Source organism: Rhopalosiphum padi, chromosome 3 (assembly GCF_020882245.1).
Source record: "Rhopalosiphum padi isolate XX-2018 chromosome 3, ASM2088224v1, whole genome shotgun sequence".
NCBI lineage: Eukaryota > Metazoa > Arthropoda > Insecta > Hemiptera > Aphididae > Rhopalosiphum > Rhopalosiphum padi.
The window spans coordinates 9381922-9392582 of record NC_083599.1 but is presented as its reverse complement, the minus strand read 5'-3'; the positions used below and the strand labels follow the sequence as shown (position 1 = coordinate 9392582).

The 10661-nt window shown below is 25.6% G+C and overlaps 1 protein-coding gene across 1 annotated transcript; it reads left to right on the top strand.

Annotated features, from left to right (window-relative positions):
* Positions 1-5850: 5850 nt before the first annotated feature.
* On the top strand, positions 5851-6699 carry LOC132924783 (sentrin-specific protease 1-like). The gene has a single exon (XM_060989227.1). It carries the CDS (start codon positions 5851-5853, stop codon positions 6697-6699), a length of 849 nt encoding a protein of 282 aa, XP_060845210.1.
* Positions 6700-10661: the final 3962 nt, after the last annotated feature.

Sequence of the window (10661 nt, the reverse complement as noted above, 5' to 3'; positions counted from 1 at the left end):
CCATTAAAATCAACTGCTCGTGTAGGATGTAGAGAGTCGGCGGTGTCGTTTCGTCGTTGCCCGCGGTGGCGGTTGGTAAGGCTTATACCGGACGCTGCGGTGCTTGTACTTTGTACCGGTGACCGTTGAGTATTGTGTCATAGATAGTCCAAACTATTTTTTTTTCTGTATACTATATCATAAGAATATAATAATATAAATAACATTAATATCCATAGCAATTCATTTAATAATCAATTAAATTATTTATCAGACTGATATATTTAAATAGTACAATAGTCTAAAATGTCAACTATACAGATGCCACACTTAAATAACGATTGAGATAGCATAATGATTCATTGTTTACACATACAAATTTTGTTAAAATTAGTCATAAAATATATAGTTAAAAATGGAACTTGGGCTTTAATCGGCTGTGTTTCCTTAGTATATCTTGTTATTGAATAGGTCACGATATTGATTGTTGACTAATAGCTGATAATGTGTTAAATATTAATTAATTATTAAACCGCTATTACCATTGAATAAAAAAAAATAATTCTGAGTTGAATTGTACTTTTATCCTATATTATTATAAAGAATATTTTATTTTATATTTATATTCCTACATATTGCCTTTTTAATAAATATTTTTAAATTGTCAAAGTGTAAACTGTCAAGTAAATAATAATATATGTATAGTGACAAGAAAGGTCTCTGTTAAAGACCGTTAAAACGCTCATTAGAAAACTGGTATTACCTAAGATTTTTTTTTTACTCAACAACTAAAATGTTTTATTATTCGTGTAAAAATCGAAAATAATTTTAAAAAATCGAATATTTTAAGTACAATAAAAATGTATAAAATATTTTGAAAATTATATTGTATCTATACTAATTGTTTCAATAATTATTTTAGTGAACATTTCAAATGTCTCTGGTTATTACATTTTTAATTATAACCAAAAAAAATAAATTCGATCTTTCACTAATTGGTTTGAGAGTTGCCATTACAAAAATGTTGGGAAATACTGTCCTATAATAACATACTGTAGCTTTGCAATAAAACACGTTCATGGACAATTTGATCATCTCAATTTCGAACCCAAAAGTAATTAATTATGACAAGTGATGGACAGGCCCCGACTCTATAGGTTATATGGAACATACTAAGAAATAACTAATTTGTACAGGATAAAAATTTCAGACGACCATAATATTATAATGCTCGAAATAACGTAGATACTTTGAATTCAGTACCTTAACTAAAATGATAAAAATACAAAAACTAAAATAATATATGCACAGCATAATAAGTATTAATTAATAAATATAATACGTAGGTACCCTGCCATCCTGGTATCCTATAACGACGATAGCAACAATTATAATAATACTTAAAATGTCTATAATTTGTATAATCTGTGAAAGAAAATAATGTTTTTATGCTGGGACGTAAATTTTTTGCTGTAGCATTATTCGAAATATTGGACTAATCTAACAATTATTTATTTTATTGTATTAAAATATAATATATTGACCCTGAAATTGAATATGAAATATAAAAATAAAAATATAAAGAGAATGTCGAGAATACCCACATGTATTGTCCCCGTTTCTTACACATGTACGACATAGTAAATTTTCGTTCTTTCGTTTCAATAGTGTGCTTTTAGTTTAGAGTGAATTGACCTATATATTCTAATACTATTAAGTAAGAACATTATCTGTGTGTTCACTAGTTGGTTTTTTACTTTATTTTGACTTTTGAGTGATTATTTGATATTCATTGGTTTTACCCAATATTTGCCTCTATTGAAAAACACACGAGTGAATAAAATTTACACGATTTCATTTTCTTACAGATTGATTGTCAAAAATACGAAAGTAGAGGTCATTACCTACTATAATGAATTAATATATATTACATGATAAATTATAATAGACTAATAGATATACATATTTAATACTATGATAGTTGTTATACATCTGTAAATATTTTATTTGAACGTTTTCTTTTACCGTTTTTACATGTTCATCTTCACGTAACATGTTTTTACAGTCGATTTTGTCCTGTTGTTGGCCTCTTAACAAAACAATTTTAACAAGTTTATTTAGTAATATAATTAAATTAAATTAATCTTACTATTAAGCAATATAGCTTTATAAATTATTAGGAAAAATATTACAGCTTAATTATTATAAAGACATATGTCCATATTTTTTTTTTTCGTAGAACACATTTGTGATTTCATAGTGCACAAAATTTTGTAGTGTACCTACTTAATCAATAGCCACTGTTTATTCCAATATTTAAAATTTCAGTGAAGCAAATTATTTTTATTGTACTTACTTATAAATAATTATAATTATAATTATTATAAATTATATTAAATTATAAAAACAAAATTTGTATATAAGTTAAATGATTATAATAACATTATAATGTACCTAGGTATAGCGATGAGAAAAAAAAACGTTTAACATCTACAACAAAGATCATTTTATGAATTTATAGTAAAATACTAAAATGTATCTTTTTGTTTTTCACCGTTGATTTATAAAAGCTTTTTTTGAGGTTTAAGGAATATTTTGCCTAGAGCTTCACAAAACCTAGTGCCGGCCCTGGAGATAATACAAGCGGGGGCGGTGTCTTCTTAATTAAAAATTAAGTTCTTACAAAAATGAGAATGGTCTTTTGGCCAAATTATGGATATCCGTGATTAAGTAGAATAGATTTGATTTCTAATTTATGGTAAAATAATTTAATATTTTTTTCCCTTGGGTTATAAAGTATGTAAATTTGCCCACTTGTGTCATCCCTACCTGGATCCGCACCGCCGTCCAGAATGATGCCGCTTCGTAGTAACAAAAATTGCCACATGGCAGAGCTGCAGGTAAACGAGGAGCAACGGCTGATCCATCATACGCCCGCCATACGAAAACACTATTTTCTGGAAATTTCAAGCGTCCAGACGTCACCAGAATTATACACAAACCTGTTCACTTCTCATCCTTTATACATACCTAATTGTCCAGTCTTTACATCTACTACTGGATTTTGTAAGTATCATGTCTTCATTATTTATCTGTTAATTATTATTATAATAATTATTGTATTGTTTACTTATTCTCTAAAAATCGACTTATATAATGTTTAGCAATTGTAATTGAATTATTTGTCGTTGGACATAGTACCGTAAAACATTTTACATAAAATATAACACAAATAATAAAAATTATTATATTCTATAATAACATTTTAAATTTTATTTATTTATATTACAAAATCATCACAACTTTTTTATTTCAATTACATAATAATTATACTTTATAAGTAGTTTTTAATCAACTGTTTATTATTTTTTTTTGAAGTCGTTTAAAGTAGGTTCCCTACACGATGTACATCGTACTTGACACCACATTTATAGAATTCGTCTTACTATCGCATAACGTGCACATTATTATATAGGTACACATTAAAAATATCTAAACATTTTGTAGAGGGACCACGTAGTCGTAGTGGGATTATCTTGTCACATTGACCGATACAATATACGACCAATACCGAGCGGGCAAAGAATTTTTTTATTATATAATATATATATAAATATATACTAACTTCGTGTGTCCGTAAGGCGGGTATAAAACCATTGTTATTCGGTTCCTGTCGACAACTCGGTCGGTGTAACTGTACAAATATGTATTCTATTGTATGTATACGTCGTATTCTACAAATTTAATAATTTTAAAAATGAAAATTTTTTTTAATTGTATTTGTTGTAAATATTAACGATTAGTAAAATAAATTTAATAACAATTGAAGTATTAAGTTTATTAACGTAGGGGATGAATGAAATATTCTATTTCCAATGTTTTTTTTAACCTTTTTGAAAAAATGACAAATTTTTTCTTTCTACAAAATTAGCATGACGTACAAACTTAAGTTCAGCTGCAACAATCTATATTTTATCATGCATTTTCTCATTCACTATTTTTTACACTTATAATAATTATATATATAATATATATATACATGTCAACCTATATAATTATAATATCAACTATAATTTGATATTTATTTATATTAAGATTTGAAATATATGGTGTATAATCGTTACGTATTCGTGCTTAGTTATACATAGGTAATCAACAATAGCGTTCCTGTTGAACATTCCTATGTATCAGAAGTAAATCGGATATAGGTCATTAACAGCAACATAAAATTATATTTCTAATAAATATTAATACACAACTCTTAGGTACTTAGCTAATATAATAAAGTTATATTTCTGTTACATCTTACATATATGTTATTTTGTGTACTGTTATGGAAACCATATCTTTACTCTGTGCAAAGTATTAAATATGAATAGTGCAAAAAATCTTAGGTGGTAATATAACGTATATTAGTAGTATACATGTTTAACTTTAAGAAAAAATTCACATTCTATCTCTATGTACGTTTTTGATTTTGTTGTCAATAATTATACCAAATTTAAAAAACATTTTTAAATTATAATTCTTTTAATGATTTTTAATATCTTGAAGTATTTCAAAATATTCATTTTGTTTCTATTAAATAACTTTACTCTGGTCTCTGACATATTTTTAAAGATGTCTCATTATTTTGATTAAATTAATATCTATTACTATTATTATTATTGAATCTATATATATTATAAATATGGATGCTTGGTAATAATCTTCAATAAATCTAGAATTATACTTTGAATTATAATTTGTAAACATTAATATAATAAAAAACTGGAAATAGTATACTTTAATTTTTGAGTGATTTATAAGCATTTTAAAATGTTAATATTTTACATATTCTTAACCTGATGTTAATATGTAATATGATGTGCTTTAGTAAGACAGAGACAACACATGCATTTTAATAAAAGAACAAGTAATTTTATTTATATATAACTAGGTATCTTTTATTAATACCTATTGGAAATCAATAAATATATTACCTTTTGAGTTTTTCTATAAAATATTTTATATTATGTTTAGCTCTTAATGATAATCCATAAAATATAGCTGTTATAATCTCAGATGATTTGTGAAATTCTTATTTATACATTTTTTTATTCTTTGTAAAATTTAGAAGATAGGTATATTATATCCACTGTTTTAAAGTCGATACTAAATTTAAGAATATTTTTAATAAGTATATATTTAACTTATTTAAGGAATAATTAAACATAAATATTATAAGTAAATTTATTTATTTTTGTTTAAAATTACAATTTACATTTTTTTATTTTATAGGAATATCAGACTAAACTTAGTGATTGATATCTCAATTATCTACAAGACTTAAATTCTTCAAAATTTAAATGTAAGTGATTTACAAATTCATATATAATTTATTTATGATGAAATTTCTCAACAAAACGTTAAGTAAAATCAATTACTAGTACTTTATTTTGTTTAATTTTTCCTAGTTAGACTATTTCAATGTAAAAGTACATTATAAATAAGAGATATTCTAAAATAGTTGAAGCCCTGATTTTTACCAGTTGAATATTTAATTATTATTAATTTTAATCAGAATATCTTAAAAGTAGACTATATATGCTTGTAATTAGTTTTCTAGACTAAACAATTTATTTGTCAATTTCTTTTTATAATTTTTATTTTTCATTTTTGTAATAGTCTAAATTTTTTTTCAAATTTATCAGTGACAATTAATTCATGCGTACATAAAAATAAAAATGATAATAAACAATTATTTTAACTAATTCAAAAATTACAAAAATAATTTCTATTTTTCCATTTTACTTTGTCTATAAACTTGCAGTCCTTGAAAAATCAATTCTTATCATATATTCAATTTTTATGTTTAGTGATACTCAAGATATGGATCAACAACTAATTTTGGATGTTATTGAGCTTGTCTCCTCCGATGATGAAAGTGTTGTTGGAACCAGCAAACCAGCAATACCTGATATTAATGAAAAAATAAATTTAAGTAGAATAAATTACATACAGTCGAATCGTCAAAATATTATATTTCCAGGGTACAATAGACAGGTTTTTGCAGAACTAGTGAATTATATTTCAAAGAAACAAAAAAATGATCAACTACAATGTAATCATTCTTTTTATTGTACAATGGGAACTTTATTAAGAGTATTTAATCCACTTCTATGGATGTCGGATTGTACTATGGAACATTATTTCAGTCTTTTAGCCAAAAGTTGTACGGATCAATTAATACTGAGCTTACCACCAGTTTTTTTTCAGGATCTAGTAAGAGGTGGGTTCGATAAAGCTACAAAATCAATGGGAGCCACAATAAAAAATTTATTTTTTTATGATAAGGTGATTACTCCCACACACCTGGAGGGTAATCACTGGACGTTTACAGTGGTTAATATTAAAAGTCGTAGCATAACTTTATACGATAGTATTAAATCTAGTATATATGAAGACCAAATTAATTTACTAGTCGAATTTTTGAATCATGCATACCTTAAATATGAGAAGCCGGTTGATGATCAACGATTAGAATGGTCATTAAACTTTGGTGAATCCCCGTTACAAAATAATACGTCTGATTGTGGTGTATTTACATGCACAAATGCCAGACATGTTTTACTGGGAAAACCATTATACTACACCCAGGATGATGCCCCACTTTTACGCCACAGAATCACGTATGAAATCTTGCATAATGTGTTGTTACCAACTCCGGATATTTCATAATTCTTTTTAAAATAATTAATAATTAATGTATAATATATTGTAAAAAGTATGTAAATATGTAAATAATATATATAATATATAATGGTTATTTAATCTTGTACTACCTATTAATTTTAATTACTTATTATATTTGTATAGCTAAGCTACTTTTTTAATTCATAAGTCGTATTTATTATTATTATTATTATTGTTGTTGTTGTTATTGTTATTATATTAAGGAAAAATAAAAATATTGTTTAGTTAGTATGAAAAATGAAAATAATATGTTTTAGTAATTAGCTTATTTTTTTTAAAACATTGTACCTATAAATATGTAACTACTTTGTCAATAGTCTCTAATATTATAAATTTCAACAAACTTTAAGAAGTAGGTACCTAACTATAGTAGGTATCAAACTAAGTTCTTTATAATTCTATAAGAATAATTTTAATTTTCTTTTCCATTTTTCCAGCTTTTCAACTTCTTTTGTCATATGACCTCTATTCTGTGTCAGTTTTGTTTCCAATGATTCAATTCTATCTTTTTTACTGGCTTCATAATAAATAATACATAAGACAGTACTAAACATTACAAATAATAGTAGTTTTTAATAATAATATATTATTAAGTAGGTATTTTACCTATAAACATCATATACATAATATTATTTAGGTATTTATTTATTTTAATTTATAATTATTTTATTATAAAATACATAAATTAGTTTTATAAAACTAATAAATAAATTAATATGATAAAATATAATAAATAAGTACATTCTCTTTACTTACAATATGTTACATATAAATTATGAACAAAAAAAATGTACAAAGAGTTCATTGATTGATTATATACAAATAATAATAATGATATTAATTTTTTGAATTTATTTACAATTATATAATATTGAAAATTATAAAACCCGTATCTTAGAAATAATGTTTTAATCTAATAACTGTTTCCTTTGTAGGCAATTCATACAAATGAATGGAAGGCCCTATAAATTACTTAATATTTTTTATAACATAAATTTGTGGTAAACACTGACTACAACATAATTTTTGGTGTGTTTTTTGAATGAAACAATATTTAATGTTTCACATAGAAAATAAATATTACTGTTTAAACATATAACTTCTTTTAATTTATAAACTGACCTGGTATGATTTTGATTAAAAGATGAAAAGATATGATTAGTTTTGTAAATAGTATTACAATAGAAATTCAACTATAGCTGATACAATTGTTGAATGAAATCAAATCATTTGATGATAATAAAAGTTTTATTTTAAAAAAAACATTTAGAAAAATTAACTGGTGATTCAGCACTCAAAGGATACCGTTTTATTGTTATAAAATTTAAAATTAATTCAGCAAAATTAATTGAATATTTAATTGAAACAAATAGTAAACACCTAATACACTTGAAGAATTTGATCCAAGAAGGTTATTAATCTAGAAATAGTCAAAATATAAAAAATATGATATTAAAATTGAATCACCTTTTTTTATATTTATTAAGGCTTCATCATCAAAGGTCTTTAGCCAGCATTAGATTAATATAAGGGGTATACATTATAATTTTTACAAATATTGACATGTTAAGTGTGTTTACAATTTATTACTTATGTTTATGTTATTAAAGAAAAGATTGATTGCGTCCGTATTGTCTTCGTTGAGTAATATACGACCATCATTCAAAATTAACACAAATTATTTCAAATCTTTAAAAAATTCTTTTGAAAATTGTACTTAAAATATCATAAAAGTACTTCAAAAAGTATTCAAATACAAGTATCTAAATACTTGTATTGGAATACTTTTCAATACTGCTTATTTTTATAATAAAAAAAAAATCGAAATTCGTACCTATAATTTGCGATGTACTAAATCGCACAGTGCATTCTTCGGTCGGTTATGGAATCGATAAATTGTTTTTAAATTATCAGCAGTGCCAAATACTCTATATACAATAAGGAACTAGACATACGTGATACGTATGATCATTGTAGTTTACTATACAAATTCTACCAGACGCTTATACAAGTTATACAGTATATTTTGCTGCCTGTAGTCATTCTTATTTCACATTTTAAAATTTAAAATTAAATTTCCGTTAATCAATTTGAACTTGTGTGTCAATTAAAATAAGTTATATATACTTATCTATGGTAGATATATTATCATGTATATATTACATAGTGTAAAATAAATAATAAACACCAGTCCGCAAAAAATTAGTCCTTAGTCCTTATATGTTGAAAAATGTTATTATTTTTATTATTATATTGATAATTTGTATAATAATCTTGTATATCGATGGTTAAATATAATGGTAATAGTATTTACAAACAAACTCGTCCGCACTCCGCAGGTGAAAAATTGTGGGCAGCAGCCTCAATTTTTATGAATATCTGCAACCTGCAAAGGAGCAAAACGTTTAAAATTGAGAACTACGCGGTCACATAGGGCGGCAAATTTTGGAGGGCGGCTAAATTATGTTGAATATTTATTTTGATTTTGTAAAATTAGATACATAATATTTAAAACTTTATCCATCACTTCAAAATCTTGAAATTGTGGATTTTGTATTCGTTTATTTTTAGCAAAATAATATTTATATGTTCCCAGGAACTCGTCTACAACAACGACGATAGTATTTTATTATAGCTTATATTTTTGGATAGGGGCGGCAAATTTAATTTGGCATAAGGGGGAAAACCGCCTCTGCCAACAACCAACCTATGGCCTGTCATGATAATTATATGGTACTGTTAAAATGCTAATTCTGGTTGTGTTATGTTACCTGACCCATATGTTCGTATTGTATTTCATGAAGTTTTTATTTTCGTTGTACACATAACAACCACCTACGTCGAACTACTGATTCTTATTCTGTACAATTGTTACGTCTCCGGCTATTAACTAGCATTTGGCCGGGATGACTAAATATCTGAATTGTGGTGTCGCGTAAGGGTTACCGATTCAATATAAATAATATGAAAATACACAGCAAGAATAAATGCAATGCACATTATGATATAATAATAATAATCAGGGTTCGGATTTTACAGCATTTGCTAATTACTATAGGATACGGATAAAAATAGCAGAGTGAGCTATAAATTTGTTTTATGAACCAGGGAATCCAAATATGAAATTTAATAAAGCTATTTTTTGCATATTTGAAGTATTTTAGGATTTTAGTGTTATTTTTTGGTAATTTGCATAATATAACGTTTTAAAAATGTATTTCAAATTTGAATATTTGGCAAAACATTTAATCATATAATGTAACTCAGGTAAAATAATTTAATATATTATTTTATGATATTATTAATTAAAAAATGTAAACAAACATTAGTTTTTAATTAATTATAAATGTACCTATTAATTTATAAATAATCTTTAACTAATACATATGTTTTTTTTAAATTATGAAAAGGTTTTTTTATGTTTTAGGGCATATTATAGTGCATATTTCATTTATTTTTAGTGCTTAAAATCCTAGTCCTGATAATAATAATTTATTCATTATAAATTATATGGGCTCCCAGACACAGTGTATAAAATATCAACCACGTAGTCAGCTAGCTGACGGTCTTTGAGGTCAACGACCTAGCGACGGCGGCGAACGAGGTAAACGGCTAATAATATTATAAATATATGAATTCGCACTTCGAATATCAGCCGTTCGACAACGCTTAAGCGGGCACCGAACCTTTTTGTGTATATCACGGGCGTAATATGACCAAATATAATTAACAAATTACTAACACTTTGTTACGAGCGGATGACCGTTTGACTTCGGAGATGCTGACTGCGACGACATGTGATTATATATAAAAAAAAAAATGCACTCACGGGCGTAATCTCAATAGGTACACTACTAGTACGTATAGGCGGACGACCACTTGAATCCGATCGAAAATGCCAACCGCGAAAACACGTGGCAATATAGCGCGACAAATTGCACTTGCGG

Coding starts and splice junctions, on each gene's coding strand:
- LOC132924783 (XM_060989227.1), top strand. CDS start 5,851: ATGGATCAACAACTAATTTTGGATGTTATTGAGCTTGTCTCCTCCGAT.